Genomic DNA, 26,828 nt, shown 5'->3' on the forward strand with positions numbered 1-26,828 from the left:
TCTTAATTTTTTCCATGAATGTTTAATTCATACTGCCTGTTTCTGAGAAAATTCATATAGCTGAAGTATATGAAAAGTAATTAAATTTAATTGATTTCAAGCAGATTTGTTGTTTAACTTTTGTTCATTTCAAACTATATTTTCTAGTGTAGGATTCATGTAAGAAATTGAATCTACCCAAAGTAATAAAGTTCAAACGTATTTATTTTGGTTATTTAGTCATTAAGAATTACATGTGTTATTATTATCATTTTAGTTTTAGATTGTTTCATAGTTCGCAAGAAAACTGCCTGATAAAGGTATGAAATCTCTAGTTACCTTTCTTCTGAAATCGCTTTTCCCCATCAGTTTTTAAATGTAGTTTTAGATAACCTAAGTCAACCAATCTTGAAAGATTTTATTCGTTGCTGTCCATAACCATATTCATATACATATTAAAACTGGCCGACACGTTTTATGTAGCGTTAAACTACAATTCCCGGCGCACCGTGGCTGCAGTCAGATAGTAGTCCAGAGGCTACTTTGTAGTCCGGAAGTGTTACATTCACTGTTTTGGGGTTCTATAACAAGAATGGGGTAATTGACGTTTAGCTTGAGTTCTAATCCATTGACAGATGGCGAATAAATCGGATCCGGGCGCTGTTCGCTTCTGCTCTTTGCAGTCACGTTTGTTGGTCTCATAATAAGAAATAAAGCACGCCAGGATGGCAGATGATGGATTGCTGAAGTGGACCGTTATCGTGCTCACATGTCAACATAAAGACAGTGTTTATGCCTTCCAGAGAGGTGAGTTCATGATTTATTTACATCCTGTGTCTGTGCGTTTATCTACGTTAATGTTCTTTAAATGTTGTTTTCTTTGAGTTTTTATTGAAACCATTTGGGCTGCCCTGAAACGTCATGAAAATAATGTTTAATAATTAAAAAAAACATATACAGACTATGACATAAAAGTACTGTGGAATTACTCTGGGTTGTTTTGGACATTGTATCATAGTTCTACCCTCTTGAAAGTATTTTTGTATTAAGTGTCAGGGGTACATAAATTTAGGCGCAATAAAGAACCATGGTATTTCCATCTGATGCCATCAAAAAACCATGTAACCACCACAGTGCTTAACTGTATAAGGGTCTACCTTACATAATCAGACCTCCATACCAGGTGCAGGTAAATCTCATGGAGGTTTGTGTGTGTTTCAGAGCTGGACGGGCGTCAGAAGCGTGGTGTTCTCCCAGCGGATGCCCTGCTGCTGACCGTTCCTGACCCTCACGCCCGGCTGGGCAGCGGCGGGGCCACCCTGAACGCCCTGCTAATGGCTGCAGAGCACCTGAGCGCCAGAGCTGGATACAGCGTGAGCTTCACATTACAATAGTGGGCTCTGTGTGTGTGCAGATGGTTAAGGATGGGAGAGCAATCCTAAAGGGATTTCTTGAGCGTAAAGGACCAAAATGAGATAAAATAAAGATCTTTAAAAATGTATATTTCTGGTCCAAAGTTTGAAATGATTTAAAAATATATATTTTTGAAAGAAGTGTCTTATGCTCACCAAGGCTGCATTTATTTGGTCAAAAATACAACAAATAAATCATTAATATTGTGAAATAGTATTACAGTTTAAAATAACTTTTTTTCTGTTAATATTTTTTTTTTATCGAATTTATTCCTGTGATGACAAATCTGAATTTCCAACATCATTACTTCAGTCCTCAGTGTCACATGACCCTTCAGAAATCATTCTTATACATGTATGCTGATTCACTGCTCAACTGAAAATATTGTACTCTTTGGTGTTTTTATTAATTTTTGATTATATTTATGAACATTAGTAATTTGTGGAAATAGTGATACTTTTTAAGGATTTTTTGTTGAGTAGTAAGTTCAATGAACAAAATTCTTTTAAAAAAAGACATGTTTTGTAACATTATAAATGTCTTTACGTTCACTTTCAATTAATTTAGATCATACTTGCTGAATAAAAGTAGTATTATTTTTTTATGATTTCTGAGGGATCAAGTGACACTGAATATTGAAATAATGGCTATTGAAAATTAAGCTGTATAAATGTATAATTCATATCCCTTATTCAGCACTGTAATATTTCTATGTTCATGATAAATGACCAGAATACAGTTTTCTCTTTACTTGAGTACATAAGGATCTTAAAACATACTTGAACTCCCTTAAATGTGTGTGTTTGTGTTTAGGTGGTGAACGCAGATGTTCTGGATGAAGCTCACGTTCTCATCCTTCACACGGTCTGTAATAATAATAATAAAAGGATTTTAGATGAAAATGATTCTCAAACGTGCTAGTAGGTGTACTGTATGTGTGTTTTCAGGGCAGAGATTTCCCATGGGACGCCTGCAGCAGGGCTTTCTGCTGGGTGCCCGTACAGAGATCAGATGATGTAGAAGGAGCTGTGTGCTGTTTAGACCTGCTGTTGGACTGTCTGTCCACAAAGGTGAGCGGAACACACAGTTATGCACACATAAATGTAAATTAATTCATACAACACTCTATATATATTTATATGTAATACTGTGAGGTGAGAGCGTTATTATCCAAATGCACATTTAGTGAAACATCCCATTGTTTCAGATTTGTGCTGGTTCTCCGCCTGGAGTTTGGGTGTGTGGCACTGATATGATCCTGAATATTCCAACACGACAATGTGAGTTAATATTCATACATCTAATGCACAAACAAAACATCTCAAAAGCATTTGCATTTTTTTAATCATATACATTTTTTCTCTACAGTAATTTCATGGGACAGGTTCTCTGGGGTTCGGGTTGTGGCGTTGCCAGGTGACATTAGTTTTGCTGTTAATCATGGCATCTATCTCACTGATGCAGAGGTGTGTTATTTGACATTAGGGGGATTTCTTTTTAAATTATGCATTTGCATACCACTTTCTTAAAATGTTTAATTCTTGCTGTTACAGTCCAGAGTGTGTAACATTATCTATAAGGGCTCAAAGGAGAAAATCAGCTGTGCTGCACTGCCTGATGGGAAAGTACCTCTGGTATGTCTGTTGAAATATATGTATGTACTAACAAAGTATATATTTACTTTATTTAAAGATGCATTGGATGTCTTGATTAAATGTTGAATTGTTTTTGCAATGCTTCCTAAAAGTGTCTCTGTGGTGTTCAGGTGTCCGGCCCGGTGTTTTTCTCTAGGACTGTTGCAGAGAAACTCCTACAGACTCATGTTTTGTCACCATTGGATGGTTGTACATATCTTGGCATGGATTCGGGAGCTCCACCACTTGAGGTAAAATCACACACAACAGTTCTTTTTCTCCGACCGGTCTCTCCCTCTCATTTTTCTTGCTCTTTCTTGCAGATATCTCTCTTTCTGGATATTCTGATGTGCCTTTGCTCTGACCTGACAGAGCAGGAATTCATCAATGGAGAGAGAACAGGCTGCACGTCACCCTCCGGACCTCAGGGGGCAGTAGTGAGGAGCGGCCGAGCTGTACTGTGGAGGACCCTCAGGGGACCCTCCATCTCTATGTGTACACTTACACAATTATTTACCTATATTTCATATATATATTTAAAAAAAAAACATTTGTACGAAATAAATATGTTTCTAAATGTGTGTGCATGTGAGAAACTAATGGTTTGTGCACACCAAAAGTGAAATATTCACATCAAGTTACTCGCGGGATGTTTTTCATGTCACTTGCACGAATAAAAACAAAGTGCTCTACTATTGCTGCTCTGTACCTGTTGTGGAAATGTGAAAGCAGACGTGTCAATAAGGTCTTCACTGATTGGCATGAACGACAACGCATCATGCAAATATTCCGCTCAAGTAAAAATTTCCAACTTGAAAATCACACGTTTGCAGCAATTGTGTCACACAATTCGTGTCATTTCCCGATGACCACTGCGGATTTGCATCTGTTTGAGTATTTGCATTGATTTCATATGTAATCTGTTCATGCAAATAATTAAATTCATGTTTTGTGTGCACACACCGTAAGTCTGTTTGGGAATGGAATACTAGTCTACTGAATACTGTATGGTATATATTGGATATTGCATACTATTTTTAAAAAATATTGTGAAACTATGAATACAGTTTATATGCAATGTACTCTTTTATACTTTTTAAATGCTATGTGCACTTTTGTATTCTTTATATACTATATGCAGTATTTGGTTAAATGAAGGCTATCTGGGTTTTCCATGCATATTGTAAATCGGTATACTTCCTGAAGTATGCATACTGTATATTGCTGAAGTAGTAAGCATAGGGTAGTATGTTATTCTGAATATAACCTTTGTCTGTTTCTAGTGTATGTTCAGGATGGCCGCTATGATTATTTGACTCAGTCAGGTCGAGAACATATCATTCGTCTGACAGAAACCAGAACACAGACAATAATTCTCTCTCATATTCAGGTAGGAAATTCAAATTCAGGTGGGATTTTTAGTTTTAATTAAAGTCTGTTATTTTAACTTTTCTTTTGCAATATAATTTCTGTTTTAAAGGATGTGAAGTCTGTGGCAGAAGGCAGCAGAGTGATAAATAGCGTGCTGGAAGCAGAAGTTTGTGTATCAACAGGAGCTGTTGTGCAGCACTGCCACCTACAGGTCTGGAGAGTCTTAAATAATCTAAAGATATGAAATCAAAACAGACACTATTTATTTTACCACAATTCTTTTTCAATATGAAATGTCACATTACTGAAGTAAAATAGGTTGTGAATAGTTCATGTTTATTTTAAGTAAATCTTATAAGTAATAATCAAGGATGTGATCTTTTTGTATTTATACAGATTTCCATATTTTCCAACCTGAAAATTAATGTTTTTATTTTACAGTTCAGTAGAATTATTGCAAAAGTAATATATTTTTGTCAATTGCAGGGTCCAGTCCAGGTGCATTCTGGGTGCCTGTTGTCTGGGCTTGATTTGACGTCATCATCCTGCATGCAACGTCTACCCCTGTCTAGTGACATCATCATTCAGGGTCATCGAGTGATGCTGGGAGAGTTAAAGTTAACCGTGTACACAGCTTTTGGAGCCCATGACAATTTAGAGGTAAGTTTAGAGCCGTTCCTTACATTTGCATTTTTATTTATTCATTAAGCAGACACTTTTATCTAAAGCAACTTATGAAAGAGTAAGTTCCCTTATATTTTTTATGAAGAACAATATAAATAAGAATATGTATGCTAATCTTGTATATTTTATATGCTATTTCCACCCAGGCCAACACTGATGATGTCAATGCATCATTCCTTAATCAAAAATGGAGTGATTTTTATAGTCGGACTGGAATACAGTAAGAAACTTCTATGTTCATATGTCACATTATTAGACTTTTGAATTAATATTTGCTCTTTTTTAAAGATTATTGTATCCAAAAGCCACCTGCTTTTACAGGAAGAGGCTGGCTAAGTGACTTCACGGTTCATGTTTTGCTCAGATTGAGACTGTCATAGTTTCATGCATGTGTCTAACATATATATGTTTGTGTTAAAGGCCTCAGTACCTTTGGGGAGCTGAGAGGACTGAGTCATGCTGTCTGCTGGACGCCCGATTGTTCCCAGTGTTCATGCCACGTTTAGGACCAGTTGGACTGGAGGGGGCCTGTTGGCTCCTGGGTGGTGCTGGTGGGCTGGACAGTTGGAGGGAAGCCTGGAGACTCTCGCTCAGAGATATTCTCGTCCTCATGGACCAGCAGACGGAGCTGCGCTGGAGAGAAGATCTGTTCTTCAATGTGGGCCGAAGAAGAGCCGTGGACGCTCTACAAGGCCACACAGATCTCAGTCTACTGCCGTTCTTCAGAGCAGCGGCACTGGCCGGCCAGCAGGAGGAGCTACTGCAGGTACTGGACTCAGGTGAGGAGCGAAAGATGAGGAATAGTTTGGATATGTTGACTTTTGAAGATACTGATGGTTTGGCTGTTGTCTCAGTGGCTGCAGGCAGCAGTGGGGATCTGGGAGTAGCTGCACGTTGTCTCGCTTGCATCGCTGATGTCCTCGGCTGTCTGGCTGGTGAGGGTAAAGGTGGTTTGCGCAGTGGACCAGCGGCGAATCCATCATGGGCCCCTGCTTTTAAGCTCCTAGAGGATGGTAACTTAACTGCAGGTGTCCAAGAACTGGCCAATCAAAGAAAGCACTGGCTCAGCAGGTCAGAACTTAAAAACTGCATGAATCTGAGAGCTGCAAAGTGAGAATTTCTGATTTGTCATTGTTGTCTAAAGACCAGATTTGTTGGTGAGAGCTGCCAGGCATTATGAGGGAGCGGGACAGATACTGCTGCGGAAGGCAGTGATGTCAGCACGTGAGTTTGTGTTCATTGGTCAAGGAGAGATGCCGCCCTTGGGTGAGTGGCAGGAAGTGGAGTGTCCTGCTCGACTGGATCTGTCAGGTGAGAACAGCATTCTTCATTTCAGCTGATCAGAGAGTTCTGTGTTTATGTTTGACGATTCTGTGTGGCATTCAGAGTTTAACTGAAATAAATTGCACTGTTCTTTTAAGATTTCTATTAATCGCAGAATTCTGAAAAAAGTATCACAGTTTTCACAAAAACAATAAGCAGCACAACTGTTTGCAGCATTAATAAACAGTAAATGTTTTTTGATCATCAAATCAGTTGACATATTGATTTCACATTAAAAACTGGAGTAATTATCCTGAAAATACTGCTTTGCGTCACATGAATAAATTATGTTTTAAAATATATTCAAATAGAAAAGTGATTTAAAATTGTAATTATATTTTACAATATTTCAGTTTTTCTGTTCTGTTTGATCAAATAAATGCAGTCTCTTTGACTTAAGAGACTTCTTTCAGAAACATTTTAAAAATCCTCCTGACCCCAAACCCCAGATGCATTTTCTTAGATTTTCTTGGGTCTCCCTCAGTGTGTGTTTGAATCTGTCATCAGGAGGCTGGAGTGACACTCCTCCTATAGCATTTGAAAATGGTGGACTGGTAATCAATGTGGCTATCAGAATGGATGGAAAACGGCCGATTGGAGCTCGGGTTCGACGTGTTCCAGAGCCTCATCTGCTGTTGGTCAGTACCAGCGGTGAACCGGCCTGCAGCATCTCCACAAAAACACTCTGTGAGGAGCTTACTGACCTGGAAGACTACTGCCAGCCTCACGCTCCAGGTGAAGAACACACTGTGAGGCACACAACTGACATTCAGTGGGATGGAACACAGTCTGTTTTAGCTAACATTCCTATGTAGAACATAAATGTAAAATTATGTGTAAATATTTTAAGCATGTGTTTGTGTTGTAGGTGCCTTGCTAAAAGCCGTGTGTGTGTGCAGTGAGCTGGTGTGTGTATCTTCTCCTGTCTCTCTGAAAGAGCAGTTGTTAAAGCACTGGGGCGGTGGACTGGAGATCCACAGCTGGTCGTCTTTGCCACATGGTTCTGGTCTTGGTAAGTAAATTACTTTTGATTGAATATGACTGAATCTGACACATGATTAAACCAGCACTGTGTAAAATGTGAAATAATAGTTGTTTGGATTGACATAAAATATCTCCTGTACAAATAGTAAAAAAATGTGTACAAGAAAGAACAGAAGAAGTAACAGTAATGTATAATGGCATCTAGATTATTTATTATTAATTATATATTTACACGTAATTATACTAATACTAATAATAAAAAAATAAAAAAAGTTATAATAATATACATACAAATAATATGAATAATCAATGTAAATATATACTTATAATTAGTTATATAATTAATTATAATTAGTATAACATGTATATGATTTATTTTATTATATTTTATAATATTATTGATAATAATAATATTATTGTTGTTATTATTATGGAAATATATGTTAATTATTTGTATAACAAATGTGTAATAATCAATTTTTTTTTTTATGTTTTTTTTTAATGTTTTTCTGTTTTATGATTATTATACAATAAAATATAAATATATAAAATAAAATATATTAAATTATACAAATATATTAATTTACATAATAATAATAATAATAATATACTGAATATGTATTCATTAGTGTAATATTAGTGTAATATATATATGTATATATATATATGTATATGTAATTTAAGTGTAAATGTGTATGTATTTCAAGGCACCAGCAGTATTCTGGCAGGTGCAGCTCTTGCAGCAGTGTACAGATGCACGGGACGAAGCTTCAGCACAATCTCTCTCATTCATGATGTTCTTTACCTGGAGCAGATACTCACCACCGGTACGAGAGATGCTTTCATTCTCATAATGGGCTGATCGCTTCCCTTCTAGAGGAATATAGAGTTTCACTGGCCTGCAAACTTTACCAAGCATATAATGTTTTTTAACAAACTGAATTTGAAGGGGGTTTCTTATTTGTTGCTATGTTTCAGGTGGAGGATGGCAGGACCAGGTTGGTGGGCTGTTTGGAGGAGTGAAAGTGGCTCGATCTGCAGCTCAGTTACCACTGAGAGTGGAAGTAGAACAGCTCGCTCTGACTCCAGACTTCCTGTCTGCTCTGCAGCAGCATCTTCTTCTGGTTTACACTGGAAAGACGCGTTTAGCACGGAACCTGCTGCAGGTACGGGTGGCTGATGGAGACGTCAGACTTCATGAACACTGTGCTGTGTTTTCACTGGATCACTGTGTGTGCAGGACGTGGTGAGGAGCTGGTATGCACGTTTACCTTCCATCGTACAGAACACAGAGCAGCTGGTGACCAATGCAGAGGAGTGTGCTGAAGCCTGCAGAGACGGTGAGACACACACACACACATATATAAACCTGATTTTAATTGACTCTTTTATTTGGTTTTGTTTCTCTCAGGATCTCTGGTCAGATTGGGGGAGTGTATGAACACATACTGGCAGCAGAAGAAGCTGATGGCTCCAGGCTGTGAGCCGACGGCAGTGAGATCCATGATGAACACACTTCAGCCGCTGAGTTTAGGACAGAGTCTGGCAGGAGCAGGAGGAGGAGGATTCCTGTTCTTACTCACCCGTGAGCCGCAGCAGAAGGAAGCAGTGAGAGAGATTCTCACAAACATCCAGGTGAGTTACTCCAGGATGAGAACAGTTGAAGAAGAATGTGTTTAACCCTTTCTTAACTGACATTTATATATATATATATATATATATATATATATATATATATATATATATATGAAGACCTGGGTTCCAAAATTCTATAAATCTGTTTTTCCTAAGAAAGTGGTAAAGTGAAAACCATTATTTTATGTTTCAAACTTTCACATAGCATCTTTAGGTAATAATAACATTAAACATTCAAATCCAGATTTAGATTTTCAAAGATTTATTAAAAAATTGTATTATTATTTTTTCCCCCAAAATGTAATAAATCCATTGAATCAATATAAAAGTTATTTTTCATATTGAAACTGTTGAAAACACACAGCATGGTTAAAGGGATAGTTCACCCAAAAATCTAAATTATGTCATTAATAACTTACCCTCATGTAGTTCCAAACCCGTAAGACCTCTGTGTGCTCCAGAACACAGTTTAAGATATTTTAGATTTAGTCCGAGAGCTTTCTGTCCCTCCATTGAAACTGTGTGCACGGTATACTGTCCATGTCCAGAAAGGTAAGAAAAACATCATCAAAGTAGTCCATGTGACACTCCCTCCCTCTGAACTCAATAATCTTATATACAGGCACTGGACTAAAATTACATTCATCAGTCAGCGCTCCCAAAATGAATTCAACGGGTCATCTTGTCAATGCTATAAATTACAGCAATAAAATAAAATGTTATCATGAACAAGAACATGAAATACAATATCTCATTAGACCACAGAAATTCCTAAATTACACTTCCCTTACATTCAAATTCAAAAACTGCACTCATCTTTGCCATGTTACATTCATTTAGTTGAATGTATTATTTTCCACATACTGTAAATTATTGTTTCTCTCTATGACCCGCCTTCTGAAATGCGTTGTTGTTTACAAAGCTCATCAGTCTATGCTGATTGGCCATCTCTCCAATGCGTTGTGATTGGCTGAATATCTCAAGCTTTTTAGCTTTTAACTTTTAAATTAAACATTAAAAACTGGAAAAAAAAAACAAATGGTGAAAGTAAAATGTATTTTATTTATGAATATTGTTGGTCTTGCTGTTGTTTTGCAGGGCATTGGTTTCTTCAGTGTTCATTCAGTGGAGCTGGATATGGATGGGATCTCAATCATTCAGAAGAGCTCCGAACATCCTGAACAACAGCAGAACACATAAATCTGAGTGACTCATAAATAACAATGAAACTGATATTATTTCTGTAAATATAACAATGCATCTAATCAATTTAAACATTTGTCAATCTTGAATTATGAATAGAAGATTTTTTGTTTAAACTGAAATGTATCAAAAAACTGACATTTAGACTTCAAGTTTATTTGTATATCCCTTTTTACGATACAAGCCATTGCAATTGTGTAGCTGCTGTTCCAACAAAGTAAAATTAATTAGTTTAACCCAAGCTAAAGAATAAGAATGCACATTTGATCAGATACAACTGCAGTCACAATTTATGAGATGCATTATTTGAATGCTTGGCGAAAGAGATGTGTTTTTAATCTAGATTTAAACAGAGAGAGTGTGTCTGAACCCCGAACATTATCAAGAAGGCTATTCCAGAGTTTGGGAGCCAAATGTGAGACAGCTCTACCTCCTTTAGTGGACTTTGCTATTCTAGGAACTACCAAAAGTCCAGCGTTTTGTGACCTTAGGGTGCGTGATGGATTGTAACGTGCAATCCATCCATGTAAAGTTAGGTACGCAGGAGCTAAATCATTTAGGGCCTTAAAGGGAAGTAATGATAATTTGTAACTTGATACAGAACTTAATAGGTAGCCAGTGCAGAGACTGTAAAATTGGGGTAATATGATCATATTTTCTTGACCTGGTAAGGACTCTAGCTGCTGCATTTTGGACTACCTGTAGCTTATTTATTGAAGAAACAGGACAACCAAGTGCATTACAATAGTCCAGTCTAGAGGTCATGAATGCATGAACTAGCTTTTCTGCATCAGAAACAGATAACATGTTTCGTAGCTTGGCAATGTTTCTAAGATGAAAGAATGCAGTTTTTTTAACATGGGAAATATGGTTTTCAAAAGACAAGTTGCTGTCTAATATAACACCCAGATTTATGACTGTAGAGGAAGTAGCAATGCATCCGTCTAGATTCTATGTACTGTTTTTTGGTCCAATAATTAATATCTCTGTCTTATCTGAATTTAATAGGAGAAAATTATTGGTCATCCAATCTTTAACACACTCTGTTAGCTTAAAGACAAATCTAAGTGACTAATGCTTAGGAATTAAATTAAACATATTTCTGTAAATATATCATTTATTAATATTGTTTTTTTTTAAATATGTATTTCTTTCTTCAGTTTTAATAGTTTTAATCTCAAAATTCTGTAATTAAAAAAAAAATGTATCTGAAAATTGCAAAACACTAAATGTAAGAAACTGTTATATTCAGGAAGTGGCAATGTTGTAGTATGACCTTTGCATCTTAAACTTGTTTTTTTGTAACAGTATAAGTACTTTGTAGATTAAATATTGAAATAACATCTGTCCACTTCCAGTAGTTAAAGAGCTGTCTATAAATAGATATGTTCTTATAAACATTTTTCTGTAAAATTATATTTACACATATACGTCCTTTTATATAGGCTTTTTATTTCTAAATGAGCCCCTGCAGTCTTTGGTCCAAAGTGTATAAAGAGTCTTATTTATCAAGTTCAGTAAGTTAATTATTTACTAAGGAGATACTGTAGTTTAAGGTCAAATGTATCTGAAGGTATTTTATGACTGAACTTTGACTTAAAGATATCAGATGGATTTCAGATTTTAGCTTGTTTCGTAGAGCTAACATAATCTTGAACATCAGCTTTAGAAACTAATGTATCCAGTCATTTTCATTTTACTTTAACTTCAAGTGATGAAGAGATTGGTTTATATGTTAGAAGTAAACTGAAAATAAAGACTACTTGACTGTTGGTGGAACAAAATGTACTGTGAAACTCAGAAAAATGGACTTTGGTGAGCATTTGTGTTTTTCTAAAATAATTGCATTTTCACTCATAGTTGACTGATGACTAGTGATTTACTCACGGTTTATACTCAATGTATTGACTGGCGAGAAGTAACTACCTTAATCTTTTAATGGAAGTTAAATAACAGTTGGCAGCAATTATTGTGTTTTTCTTATCTTTTTTTTTTCTTTTTTTTGCAAATATAATCAACCACCAAATCCTCTCCTTACTTCCAGAAATTTTGGAATCCAAGTATCAATTCGAAACGAATATTTCCTATTCTCATTGCTTATTGAGTTGTGTGACAGAGATCATGTCTGATTACAAGAGACTGTTTTCAGCAATGTTGGCCAGTAGAGTCACTACAATTACTGAAACTTAAACTGGCAAATAAAAGTTAATTTTAGTTTATGAAATTTACTCAACAAATTGTGAAAATTATCATTTATTATGGAAGCTTAGTGTTGATTCATAACAAGAAGGTCTTGTATGGATGGATAATTTATTATTCATGAAGTTAAGTTTTTATACCATAGTGCTACATTTAGTGCAGAAATATGAACAAATTTCATTTGAACTGATTCTATAAATTATAATTAATATACAATAAATAACATCTGTTAGATAAAGAATGTAATTTTCAAAAATATAAACCTAACTAATAAAATAACAGTAACGTCACTACTGCTGTGTAAACAACTGATGTCTGGATTAGCTCAATATTAACAATGCTATTAAACGATTTGTGTTTGAAAATGTACCGCCCTTTTTTATCTGAGAGTGTGAAACCAGATAAGAGCTGCAGGGTCAAAAATCAATTAATCCATAGTAAACACTGTAATCATATAATGTTCTGTTTCTGTGTGAATCAAAGTGCCAAAGAACCAAACCAAAAATCTGAATGGATTACAAACCACACAACATGATTAATGTAGCCTAATCCTTTAATGCCATGTCAGTCGCTTTAGATAAAAGTGTCTGTCAGATGCATTATTGTGAATGTTCTACAGTTGTGACCAAAACAGTGACATAAATTTTGTGTTTTGCAAAGTTTGCTGCTTAAGCTGCTGTGGTGTTCATTCACATTGTTTCTAGATGGTGTAGAGCAGGGGTTGGCAACCTACGGCACGCGTGCCAACAGTGGCACGCAGAGGGATAATCGCTGGCACGCAAGCAATAAGGAAAACTGTATAATGACGTACAGTTTGATGTAATAACTTCTCATAGTCACACAGCCTGTTAGGAGCTACAAATACTATTAAAGTGTGAGAATTAACTTGCATGGATGCACGTGCAAACACTGCACATACTAGGTGCTTCAGATCAAAGCCTCGGTCTAACAGCACTCGTCAATGTCAAAATGACTGAGATGGCCAATCAGATCAAAGTAGGCGGGGTTTACTGTTCACAGAAGCAGAGCGCGAAGCGTCAGTTTAACGTTAAAGAGAGTGAGGTAAGATGAAGCTGCAAATCAATTAACATTAGTCAACTTTTAATAATACGTTTTACCATAGAAATGTTAAATGACCTAAAGCTATATCCAGTGATGAAAAATTTTCTGAAATATGGCCATTTTGAGAGAAAGAAAGTGTAGGGGGGGGGGGGGGGGGTAAATTGTCTCTCTCTGCAGACAATGAAGCGATTTTGCCCCTTTGTTGTTGAGAAATATAATGTAGCGATTCAGTATCGATTAATAAAAGTAGCGTGACAACACTCATAGGTTTATGAGCTTCTGAATGCTACTTTTTGCACAGCACGATCTCAGATCTCTGTGTGCGAGTGTTGTGTGTGTGTGTCTGTGTGTGCACGTTCATCAATTAAAGCAGTGCATTAACGTTGATTAAACGTTAAAAAACTTTTTTTTATCGTATAATAAAAAACTGTGTATGTACCGTTTAAATACAGAATTATATCGGGGTGTGTGTGTGTGTGTGGGGGGGGGGGGGCTGTGTTGGCACAGTGGTTAACCATAAAAATAAAAAATGGCACGTCATGCCGAAAAGGTTGCTGATCCCTGGTGTAGAGTGATGAGATGCATTTTAAAGGTGCAAATATTGGCAAGTATATGCAACTCAGGACTGCAATACATTATAAAACAGTATGCAATAATAACTTGTTGATTTGTTTCAAATAAATATATTGATTTAATTTAAATTATTAAATGTATGCCACCTTATTTGGACAAAAACCCTAGACCTAACCTAACCCTACCCGAAACTTTATTTTCAACTTTTTGATTATTTCCTTAATTTGTATTAAAAATAAATGCTTTTCTGATGTGATATGATATTTGAAAAGAAAAAAAGTTATCCGCCATAAGGCTGATTCGAACCTGGGTCGATCGCGTTAAAAGTAAAATAACACATCATAGAAGAAAACAGGGCGTGTTGAATTACCCGCAGCACCACCACTTCGTCGCCCCTTCAGCAGGAATCACAGCAGTTTGGTGTGAGAGCATCTGCACACACGGTGAGGACAGGACCTTTGGACAACAGTCTGGTGTCGAGAAGGACAGCGAAGAAGCCACTTCTCTCCAAAAAAAACGTCAAGAAAAGACTGAAATTCTGCAGAAAATACTTTTGCCTACTAGAATAACTTCTATTAGGTTTCTTGTATGATGTTTCTTCATTATGAGTATTAAGATGGAAGTTTAGGGTTGCCGCAAGAAATCACTTGAATCGTTAGCGAAAGCTACTGTCACTTTAAAAGAAAAACATCCTATCTTGAATGCCTAAAGTAACACAACACTGAGCTCCACCTTGATCCGCCCCTCGCGCGTCTGAAACACCTGTACGCATTGAAAGCAAAGCGAAAGTTAAAAGCTGGCGGAACTACTCTTCCTCAAACTGCGACTGAGATAATGGCAACAAAGATCGACTTCGGTTATGGAAGCATATGGGTAGCATTATTCAATTTGGAATGTAATATGCAAAATGACAATGCAATATGTAAAATGACAATGCATTTCTGTATTTACATTTACATTTTCCAATACATTTATGCAACGTTTGGTGCAAAATGAAAATGAAAATTAAATTACATAATTTTCATTTACCATTTCATACACCAGTTTTAATATGTAAAATGAATACTAATTGTAACGCTTTATAAGTTGCAAAATTAAAATGAAAATGTATTACAGAAATGATAAGATATGTATAACATATTCAAGCAAAAACTGTGGCAAAATGATCATTTAAATACTATTTTTCTTAAATGCATTAACACTCACAGTCAAGACACTTACGATTGCATTTTCATTCAGTGTCCAGCAATGAATGTAGCAAAATTCAATGTGCACATTGAAAATGCATTCCGAGCCGATCACGTCTCCGCCCCCTCGCGCCATGTCAATCACTGCGTGAACAAGGCGGGGCTTGCAGAAGGTCAGAGACTCAAATCTCAAGAAGAGGATTCAAGTGAGAGAACTTGGACAAGACAGTTGGTCCGTGTACGTTTTGATCATTTCGGTTTATGGCTTCAATATTGCATTCGCACTTGTGGGCGGAGCTGAAACGCTGCTTTTATTAAGCAGAATAAGAGTCAGTGCAAGTGAAGCACTGTAATGTCTGAATCTACACTCACTGTTAATTAGCATAATATTTGAATCAGATGTAGCTGGTTCTGTAGACGGTAATGTTTTTTCTTGGTTCTGAATAAATGCGACTTAATAGTCCAGTGCGACTTATATATGTTTTTTTCCTCGTCATGACATATTTTTGGACTGATGCAACTTATACCGAAAAATACGGGTAACATTATTATTATTATTATTTATTATGAGAGTAATTGACACAGACTAGAACTTTAATGTTTCACCAAATTCAGCTCAGATCTTCAGACTCGTCTGACTCGTGTTGCTGTATAACTGGCCAGACTTACCTTCCCAAGAAATCCTATTTTTTATTTATTTCATAAATTTAACTATATTTATTTCCACTTAATTGTTATCCAAGGAGACAGAAATATTTGCACTATTTTTATCAGTGGGACAATATTAATACAATACTATAACTTAGAAATAATTTAATTTAACTGGCCAGACTTACCTTCCCAAGAAATCCTATTTTATTTTATTTCATAAATTTAACTATATTTATTTCCACTTCACTTTTATCCAAGGAGACAGAACTATTTGCACTGTATTTATCAGTGGGACAATATTCATACAATACTATAACCTACAAATAATTTAAAGGGGTGACTTGCAAGTCACAGCAGCACGGACTATGCTCGCAGCAACATCTGATTCAAATATTATGTTAATTAACAGTGAGCGGTGGTTTCAGACATTGCTCTTATAAGACTCGTATTCTGCCTGAAAGAATGTAGAGGCCGTGCTGAAGGCGGAGCGATTCAACCAATCAGATGAAAGGAGCGTTTCAGCTCCGCCCACAAGTGCGAAAGAAATATTGAAGCCATAAACCGTTTTTTAAACCCCAAACGACAAAATAAGAAATCAAGTCAAAAAATCATTTTCCGTTTGTTAACCTAGATGGAACAACGAATAAACGAGCCATTTTTCAATTTCTCGTTATTTAATTCATGTTCTCTCACTTGAATCCTCTTGAGTCTTTCATTTTCAGTTTTTTAATTGAAAACGGATCTGGAATGGACGGAAGATACCCTGATTTGACCCCCACCCCCCTGGTGGAACTGGTACGGTCCAACCGCGAGCAAAACAGAGAAATGGAAAATCCATAGACAGTTTTGGACAGTAAAAGAAATGGACACAGCGACCCCATTGGATTCAACGGAGACAAGTGAAGTCAATTAGAAGCAAGCACTTCCTGGCGGTCGGGCGTACTGCGTAGAATAAAACTGAACATGATGAAGTAAATGTCACATGAGCAACCTGTAAGTCTTCTAATCGCTGTGCCAAGAGAAATCTGAATCACCCACCGAATCTTCCAGAGAAGGCCAGCGTGAACAGGAGCAAATGTTGGTAAGTATTCTGAGTAATTATCTCCCTTGACTTCATGCCTCCACGTCCCCCCGATAGCCTCATAGACAGTAAAAGATTGACTGCGAGCTTCTCCTCCTGTCCATACAGTAATTTCTCTACTGTGCGACAGAGAGTCGCTGGTTAATGCGCAATCGTTAGCCTATTTTTTTACAAAAACTGCTTCTATGGGACCATGAGGTAAGATACAAGGTAATGGAGCCTTTTATACATTTTAATGTTTCTTTATAAATAATGAATGGACAAATGGAGTCTTTAAACGCCTCGGATGTAAAGTTATTCGCTGTCAAAGTGATGCCAAAATGAATTGGAGTCAATGGAATTCTAACAGCAGGTGGGGGTCCGCTAGCCAATGGCGGCGCCCAGGGGTGCTTCAAAAAAATATGAAACCCTGCCCCCCTGGGAAAATCAGAGCAATGAGTAATTTTTTATGTTTGTTTGTTAAAAAATCAGACTCGGACGCAACAACCCAAGATTGTAGAATTGAAAATTAAACTGAGAAACAATTATCCATTTGTGAATTATTCCAAAGAAATGGAAAAATAAAGTTTGAAGCCAATTTTTCATTTTGTTAATTTTGATGGTGCAAATTGAACAAAGCACTGCAAAGCCCCGCCTTGTTCAAACAGTGATTGACATGGCGCGAGGGGGCGGAGACGTGATTGAATCGGAATGCATTTTCAATATGCACATTGAATTTTGCTACATTCATTGCGGGACATTGAATGAAAATGCAATCGTAAGTGTCTTGACTGTGAGTGTTAATGCAATTAAGAAAAATTGCATTTCAATGATAATTTTGCCACAGTTTTTGCTTGAACATGTTAAACACATCTAATCATTTCTGTAATACATTTTCATTTTAATTTTGCAACTTATAAAGCGTTAAAATTTGTATTAATTTTACATATTAAAGCTAGTGTATAAAATGGCAAATGAAAATTATGTAATTTAATTTTCATTTTGCACCAAACAGTGCACAAATGTATTGGAAAATGTAAATGTAAATACAGAAATGCATTGCCATTTTACATATTGGATTGTCCTTTTGCATATTACATTCCAAACTGAATATCGCTACCCATATGCTTCCATAGTGTTGAACATGACTGTCATGCAAATGCAGTAAGAGGCTCTGAGAAAATCGCTTTGTTACTTTTGTCCCATGTTACTGTCGACACACTCTCTCGCAGTTCAATAATATGTGCAATAAATTCTACTTAATTCTGTAGCCTACATAGATCATTCTAAACTCTGTTTTCGAGTGCACCTCTGTTGTGGTATTCAAGGTGGAGAGAGTGCTGTACATTCATACATTGATTTTATGGGTATTTGTCACTGCATACACTCACCTAAAGGATTATTAGGAACACGATAGAATTTGCACCTCAAAGTACAGTTTGTATTACAATATAAAAGTTTGTTTATTCAAATCATAAATTAATGCTGCCTCACTGGGATCTCGTGTCAGTTTTCCTGAAGTCCACCCTTAACTTTAACCACATTAAACCTGCTGATCAGCAAAGATGTCCACGAAGGTCAAGGAAGGAAGCCTTGATTTTCAGCATGGTAGCAATATGAGCTGCACGCGTCTCAGTCGATGTGTGAGTCATCCGATCAACGTGGGGACACCACATCCAATTTCAGTGATATGTCTATTAAATACCTGTTAAACCACATTCTCACTGCCAGAGACTTGTTACTGTGTGTCACTCGTCTCTGTGCTGGAGTTGGTTATAGCTGCAACTGAGATCTCTAAGAGGATAGGTTTGTTTAATAAAGAATATAAATGAAATCATATAATTCATAAGCATTCTTGTTATCATTGTAACTATTTAAAATTATTTCCTATTTTGTTAGGAAAAATTGTTAGACTGAATGCAATGAAACATTTAAATGTATATAGAGCAGATATTTACAGATACTCAGTACAATATCATGTTGATTAAATGTGGTTGTTCCTTTTTTGCAGATGATGCTCAACATCTCTCAGAGCTGAGGATTGTGTTAATGGGGTATAGACGAGCTGGTAAGAGTTCAACAGGAAACAGCATCCTGGGCAGAGACGAGTTTGACTTGAAGACATCTGTTCAGTGTGTGAGGAGGAGACATGGAGAAGTAGCAGACAGACACATCACTGTCATTGAACCTCCAGGATGGTATAAGAATTACACTGTAGAGCAGAGTCCTGAGTTACTGAAACAGGAGATTGTGCTCAGTGTGTCTCTGTGTCCTCCAGGACCACACGCTGTACTACTGATCATACGTGTGGACACTAGATTCAAAGAGACTGATAGAAAAGCAGTGCAGGGGCATCTGGATCTTCTCGGTGAGAGAGTCTGGAGTCACACTATAGTGTTGTTCACTCATGGAGACTCTCTGTCAGACACATCTATAGAGCAGCACATTGAGAGTGAAGGACAGGATCTCCAGTGGCTGCTGGACAAATGTGGGAACAGATATCATGTTCTCAACAATCAGAACAGGAGCGACGACACTCAGATCAAGGAGCTGCTGGAGAAGATTGAGGAGACAGTGGCACAAAACAACGGCTGCCATTTTGAAATAGACTGAAAGATTTTACAGGAGATGAAAGAAAGAAGAAGAGCAGAGGAAGAGAGAGCAAAAGAACGAATGAAGAGGGTGAAAAAACAGAGAGATGACATCAGATCACAGATGAGTGAGTCTAAAATTTATTTTTATAAAACTAGATACACAACAACAGCACAGAAATCTGAGTAAGGTCATATGGACTGTATGTACAATAACTGCCTACATATTTATATAGAAATTATTTTAATAGAAATACATATTTCCTTTCTACATATCCAATAGAAAACTGTAGTAGTAGCAAAGATTTTCTGTCATGTTTCTAATCACTGTCAATTATGATATAGTTTATTATGTACTGTATATACTGTTTTATTATATATTTAATTTCCCTTTCAAGCCTTTCAACCAATGTATAATATACATATACTGACAGCCACCATAATAATACAGGAGATAAAACAGAAAGGCACTTGAAGAATAATGAAGGTCATCATAAGAAGCTTTTCCACAAGCTGAAGTATATACTAGTATACAGACTGTGCAGAGAATCACTCATGCAAAACAAAACAGAATCATATTAGCTCATGACAATTAAATAATGCAATAAACATTAAACAACAGAAGAACATAAAACCCAAATGTGCAGAACTGATAACAAAAACTATTAAAAAGATGATTATTTAAACAAAATATCTTGAAATGTGAAATGCAATGAAGGGAATTCTGGAAATATCAGTTTACAGTTTTTGACTGTCAATTATACGTTCATTTATTCTTTTTTTACTTATAAAACCTGAACAATTGACAGCATTTTACCATAAAATTACATTTTGTTATAATTTTTAGAATTATTTTGAGTACCTTCAGGGGATGGTGTTTTTGGCAAATTCTGAGTTTCATAATATTACACCAATGCATTTGTTTAGTATAGCATTTTATTTCACAAAACTGTATTGAAGTCAATGTGAATTTCATGTTTTGTTCTGTTATAGCACCACCAAGAGGCTCAGTACCAAAATTTTTTTAATGTGTCCTTAGAGTGAGCCCATACATATGTGTGTCACTTTTGGTGAAAATATCTCAATTCACTTTAGAGTTATAGACATTTATATGAAAAAAACACGTAAAAAATGACTGACACATGACTTTGATTGAATTGTACTACCCCTTACCATCCATATTTTTGCATTTGGGCATTGGTGTATGGCTATCGACCTATGTTTCCGAACTTCTGACGGTGGTTTCGTCTCGATCGGAATAGCGGTTTGGAAGATATAGCCAAATGGTTTTTAAGCGATAAATCACAATGCTACACATTTAGTAAGGCGAAACCTAGCATGTTTGGTATCGTAGGACTCGGTAAGGTTTCAGGAGTCTAATTGGATGAGTCTCATGATAATAAGTCAACCACACCCAAAGTTATAAAAAAACAATTCACCACTTGGTGGCGCTGTTTCAAAACTTCTCACGCTCCTTCAGGACATTGTGCTGATGACCCATACCAAGTTTCGTAATAATCCGTTGATGCGTTCTTAAAATATAGCATTTTAGCACAAAATTCTAAATGGCCGACAGTCAAAATGGCCGAAATGGTAAAATTGGATATCAGTCGACTCTGCATGTTGCCCTGAATCTAACAAGACCAATTTTATGATTTTTGGACAAACTGAGCAGAAGTTATAAGCAAAAATAGCAATTTTTCAAATCTCCAGACCAGTAGGTGGCGCTGCGCCGAAACGAAGCATGTAGCCTCAGGTCATGCTTATTATGACATGTACCAAGTTAGGTCTGAATATGATAAATCATTGCAGAGATACAGCCTTACGACTGTTTTTGCAAGCACTACGTAAAATTTGTTCGAGCGTTTATCAAAAATGGTTTGACGAATCAATTTGAATTCCATAAATTTTGGTCAGCAGTGCCTTAAAATGATCTGGTTCAATTTTTGTTTAAATCGGACAAACCGTCTAGGACGAGTTCGAAAAAGTAGGTTTTTCAAAAAATTCTAAATTGCAGCCATATTTCTATGACGTACAATGACTTCAAAGGTTTCATTCGAATCGACATGAACTAAGGAATCAAAGGAAAAAAGAATTTTGTTGATTGGCCTTACGGTTCAGCCGTTATTAACAAAACAAAAGTGAAATTTTGGACAGTTGGTTGCGCTAGAGTGACTTAGACACACCAAAATTGGTGTACTTAATATTGGCACTGACCTCTGTCAGAATGTCAAACCATCACAACTTTCCCGCAATCGGTTCTATGGGCTGCCATAGACTCCTAGTCGGAAGAAGGAAAAATAATAATAAGAATGGGAACAATTACAATAGGTGCCTATGCACCTTCGGTGCTTGGCCCCTAATAATGTATCCCCTGTTTACTGACAGCTAGTGGGATCGAAATAAACTTTCTTCAGGGAGATGGACCAAACAGATCTTAAATAACAGACTTTCAAATATTTTTATTTTTATTTTTTTTTCTTTATCATAAAATTTTTATCAATTTACTCCAATGTATGTGAGTTAGGGCACTGTTTTAAATTCAGGTATGCCAAAATGGATATATATATATTTTTTTTATTGTATCTTTTTATCAACATTACAACCATTAAAAAACCTGAAAAAAAAATAAATAAAATAAAACGAAACGAAACGAAAACCAATTTAAAAAACAACAAAGCCCGGCAATTACAGTACAAATAATAATAATGATATAAAGTTAAATGATAATAATAATAATAATAATAAAGACATTAGCATTATAATATACCAAACCTCAGAATATTACTTAAAGAAACGTCAATACAATCAAGGTATGGGGTCCATATCTGATGGAAATCTTCAGTTGTTAAATGAGTAACACATGTTAATTATTCTAATGGAATCAGTTCTCTAATAATCTTATGCCATCCTTTTAAAGAGGTTTTTTTTCACTGATCTAGGATAACAATATATTTTTCCTAGGCTAGGATGTCAAATAGACGTCTAGCGAATCTATTTGGTAAATGTCTATTTGGAAGACCTAAAATCAAAAACAATGGGTCCAGCTGTAACACTAATCCAAACATTTTTCTCATATATTTAACCACTTTTGACCAATAAATTCTAATTACAGAACAGTCCCAAAAACAATGCAAATGGTCCCCCACTTCCACCTCGCATTTAAGACACAATGGAGTATTGCTTGAGTCAAATTTACTTCTAAGGAGTGGTGTGATATGCATTCTATGCACAACCCTAAGCTGAATAGCTCTAGCCCTGTTGCAAACAGAGATTTTAATTGCCTGAGTCCAAACCCGCTCCCAATCCTCCTCTGTTATCGTTTGTTGCAACTCACCCTCCCATATTCTTCTAAGGTCTTGCGTGTTCGCCACTTCATATAAGCAAAGGGTGTTATAAAAGCAAGATATCTGCTTTCTCAATGGGGGATTCAAGAGTATCTTCTCAACAGCCGACACAGAGTGGTTAGTGACAAGGGTAGTATTTTTAAATATATAATCCCTGATTTGGAGAAATCTAAAAAAAAAAACTGGATCTGGGCAGCTTGTATTTTATAACAAAATCTTCAAAAGATAATAGAGAACCTTCGTTGAACAAATCACCAAGCCTACATAACCCATGAGCCTGCCAAACCTTAAAACCAGAATCTGAAAGGCTAGGCATAAACTCTGGATTATTGTAAATGGGAGTCAGCGGAGAAGACATGCTAGCCCTGCCCTCAATCCTCAAAATAAACATTTAAAAAGACATTTCTTTTCTAAATATTACACCCATCTAAACATTTCAGAGCCCCCCACCACTGACCTTGGTTCACTCTGTTTAACAAACTCCAACAAACAGCAGCCTCCTACACTTATGATTAATGCTTAAAATCTACACTTACTTCATGTACATCATTTATAACAAAAACCTAAATGCTTAGCATCATATCAGGGTCCAGATCACCCTCACGGGTTTGTGATAATTACTGTACATGATTACTTACTTCATTTATTACTTAAGGATTTTGTGAAAGCTATAGAGCAGATATTTACACATACGCAGTACAATATCATGTTGAATAAATGTGTTCGTTCCTTATTTGTTGCAGGTGATGCTCAACATCTCTCAGAGCTGAGGATTGTGTTAATGGGGTATAAAGGACCTTGTAAGAGTTCAACAGGAAACAGCATCCTGGGCAGAGATGAGTTTGACTTGAAGACATCTGCTCAGTGTTTGAGGAGATATGGAGAAGTAGCAGACAGACACATCACTGTTATTGAACCTCCAGGATGGAGGAGGAATAACACTGTAGAGCAGAGTCCTGAGTTACTGAAACAGGAGATTGTGCTCAGTGTGTCTCTGTGTCCTCCAGGACCACACGCTGTACTACTGATCATACGTGTGGACACTAGATTCAAAGAGACTGATAGAAAAGCAGTGCAGGGGCATCTGGATCTTCTCGGTGAGAGAGTCTGGAGTCACACTATAGTGTTGTTCACTCATGGAGACTCTCTGTCAGACACATCTATAGAGCAGCACATTGAGAGTGAAGGACAGGATCTCCAGTGGCTGCTGGACAAATGTGGGAACAGATATCATGTTCTCAACAATCAGAACAGGAGCGATGACACTCAGATCAAGGAGCTGCTGGAGAAGATTGAGGAGATAGTGGCACAAAACTACTTCGCTATTAGAAGGAAGATCAGCCCTATTAAAATACAAGGAATGGATAATAGAATAAAATCAGAAGAGCAAATGCAGCCATGGGGAGAGGACATCAAATCACAGAGCTGTATGAATATCTCCGTTGTATTTTTTGTCAAGATTTATTTATAGCTCTTCAGATGTCCGTTTTTTATAGTTCACATAGTGTCCATCGCTATCCTGATATAAGATTAATCTTCCAAAACAACCTTAGATTTTTTCAGAAGGACTTTGATTTAGGTACAACCCTGTTTAGCTTTACTAGGAAACTAAGAGCCACGAGTCATGTGCTGCAGTAAATGAAGGTTCATCATCTGAATGGAAAAATGAATTTTTATCTGTATCTGGTGTTAGATTGTTTTAAGCCTTTGATTCTCTGAATGCCAGAATTATGTTAAAGCTGTTCTGTTCACATTAATTGATACAATGGATTTTTAATTCCAACTATGTTTTTATAAATGTGACTACCAAATTCATAAATGTAATGTCAATGTTCTACTAATCATTTGCTCTCTGTTCTCTTGGATTATTACAGTTAGTGGTGCTGTAGGATCGGATTCGTGCTCTCTGGCAAGTTCTGCTTACGGTTCATTCAGATCCTCTGAAGCTGACATCAGCTCAATTTATGGGTCTTCACAGTCCATAGATGTCTCTCTCATAAGCCGATTAAATTCAGGGGTCAGGAAAATGTTTAATAGCATGGAACTCACACCACCATTGAGTAAGTGTCTTTTGTTTTATTTGGCACTTTCCTCAAATAACCAAAGTATACACATTACATTTTATAAAACAAAAGAGACAAAAATCCCATGTTCATTTTATTTTAGACAAACCTACTTATACTACAATAATAATAAAAACAATTAATAAAATAGACCAAAAAAAATTATAAATCCAACATGATTAATAAAGTATTTGGATAATGTTGTGAAAGCCATCTGTCTGTGATTTCTCTTGACACCAATTACTTAGCTTCATGTACTTGTTCCATGCAGTAGGCTGCATCATCCTTCGAGAACCTATGTAGTTTATTTTAAGCGTTAAATATCAGAATTCCCCTTTATAATTCCCTTTTCTTTTTTCCCAGTGAGTAGAGATGAAAGGTTGAACACATTGGAAAGTTCCGCTAGTTCATTTAGATCACAATCAGAAGCAGACATCAGGTCATCATATTCCAGAGATTCATATCACACAAGAAAATATGAGTCCAATGTCCTAAATACACATAACAGCATGGAACTCACACCACCACTGAGTGAGTATCTTTTGTTTGTTTGTTTGTTTGTTTTACACCTTACACCAATCTTGTACAAGAAGCACAAATCCTGTGTTATTTGAAGTGAGACCTGTAAGATATTTTAGATAAACATTTAAATGCTTTAAATGAGGTCACCTTATGACCTTGAAGATAAACAAAAAAAACTATTTCCATTTTTACACATTTTTTTTTTTTTTTCCAATTTGAAATTGGTATATATATTACCCAGTGGAAATGAATGCAAGATCTTTAGTACTGATATTTACTCCATGTACTTATTCAATGCAAAAGGCTGAATGATTTTAAAAAAAAATTGAAAGTGAATTAAAATATTGTTTCTTTTTATTTCCAGTGAGTGGAGATGACAGGTTGGACACAAGGTCTGTGGGAAGTTCTGCTCACGGTTCATTCAGATCACTATCAGGAGCAGACAGCGCCTCAGATTTTAGCTCATCACAAGTCTCATCTCACAGCTCAAGATTTGGGTCTGTACAGCCAATTTCTGAGTCTGTTGAAGAGCCAGAACCCAACAGAACACAAGATGTGCCCAAGATCTCAAAACATGAGCATAAGGACACTGACTGAAGTTAAGTGATGTCTGAATAATCCCGTTTTTGTAATTCTGACATAATGTTTAACTGTAAAATATACAAAACCGCTTAAAGTAATAATCTGATTATTCTAAAACAGAACAAAGGGAAATTTATATTATTATAAAATATTTTTTTGGTTATAATACATTTTCTACAGATTGATCAACAATATCTACATTTTTCGGAGGTTTATATACATAATGACTCCACTGCAATAATTTTCAGTAACAGCTGCCAATGTAGTTTTTTCAGTCAGCCATGAAAAATATGGAAATGGTCAGCCATAAAAGTGCCTGTTTGCAGTGCTTGTATACTTACCGGTATCTCAAATCCATTCCTTTTGTGATCTTATATTTGGTATGTATAATCCCTAACTTGCCAAAGTATCTGTAGAAATCTGTAACGCAAAATATATTGTCTGTTATATCAGAATATTTTAAAAATGTGTATTGTATTCTTTTATATAGTTATTCTTAAATATATGCATGCTTTATATTTTCACCAAAACATTCATAAAGGATGTCCTTTTTAACTTTAAGCAGTCTACTTCTATAGTCTTTTCTTTAAGTCGATTTGCAGAGACATGTAGCTTCTACTGATGTGGGGCATCAAGGTGACAAGCACCTTAGAAATAATCCATCTCAAATGTCAATTAGTAAAAACTCTCTACAGATCATATTAACAAGCACCTATACAGAATATTCAACTTTTATTTTCAACTATCGTCAAAGGGCATTCAAAA

At 36.1% G+C, this 26,828-nt stretch overlaps 2 protein-coding genes across 4 annotated transcripts; both read left to right on the top strand.

Annotated features, from left to right (window-relative positions):
* Window positions 1-535: 535 nt before the first annotated feature.
* LOC132133646 (L-fucose kinase-like) lies at window positions 536-10,413 on the top strand. 3 transcript variants are annotated; one of them, XM_059546528.1, is made up of 23 exons: window positions 536-786; window positions 1,201-1,352; window positions 2,206-2,256; window positions 2,340-2,462; window positions 2,600-2,672; window positions 2,761-2,858; window positions 2,946-3,026; window positions 3,158-3,277; window positions 3,350-3,521; window positions 4,310-4,416; window positions 4,507-4,608; window positions 4,884-5,057; window positions 5,228-5,301; window positions 5,502-5,860; window positions 5,936-6,152; window positions 6,226-6,392; window positions 6,912-7,139; window positions 7,273-7,416; window positions 8,096-8,215; window positions 8,367-8,554; window positions 8,629-8,728; window positions 8,800-9,023; window positions 10,122-10,413. In XM_059546528.1, exons 1-23 carry the CDS (start codon window positions 705-707, stop codon window positions 10,221-10,223), a joined length of 3,258 nt encoding a protein of 1,085 aa, XP_059402511.1. In that variant the 5' UTR covers window positions 536-704; the 3' UTR covers window positions 10,224-10,413. The 3 variants fall into 3 exon arrangements, with proteins under 3 accessions (XP_059402511.1, XP_059402510.1, XP_059402509.1); XM_059546527.1 differs by having other exon boundaries at window positions 3,158-3,521; XM_059546526.1 differs by having other exon boundaries at window positions 5,502-6,152.
* A 1,091-nt stretch (window positions 10,414-11,504) lies between these two features.
* Window positions 11,505-26,624, top strand: LOC132133822 (GTPase IMAP family member 8). The gene is given in 6 exon segments (XM_059546817.1): window positions 11,505-12,041; window positions 18,970-19,677; window positions 23,640-24,323; window positions 24,771-24,956; window positions 25,323-25,490; window positions 25,846-26,624. Coding segments are annotated over 6 exon segments (1,989 nt in total). The 5' UTR covers window positions 11,505-12,031; the 3' UTR covers window positions 26,079-26,624.
* The last annotated feature ends 204 nt before the right edge of the window (window positions 26,625-26,828 follow it).

This window comes from Carassius carassius, chromosome 50, assembly GCF_963082965.1.
Source record: "Carassius carassius chromosome 50, fCarCar2.1, whole genome shotgun sequence".
Lineage (NCBI taxonomy): Eukaryota > Metazoa > Chordata > Actinopteri > Cypriniformes > Cyprinidae > Carassius > Carassius carassius.

Bases quoted from the DNA above. Each gene is read 5' to 3' on its own strand.
- LOC132133646 (XM_059546526.1), top strand. From the start codon at position 705: ATGGCAGATGATGGATTGCTGAAGTGGACCGTTATCGTGCTCACATGT. The intron at 3,027-3,157 runs GTATGTCTGTTG...TGTGGTGTTCAG, and splicing joins CTGATGGGAAAGTACCTCTG to GTGTCCGGCCCGGTGTTTTT. The intron at 9,024-10,121 runs GTGAGTTACTCC...GTTGTTTTGCAG, and splicing joins AGATTCTCACAAACATCCAG to GGCATTGGTTTCTTCAGTGT.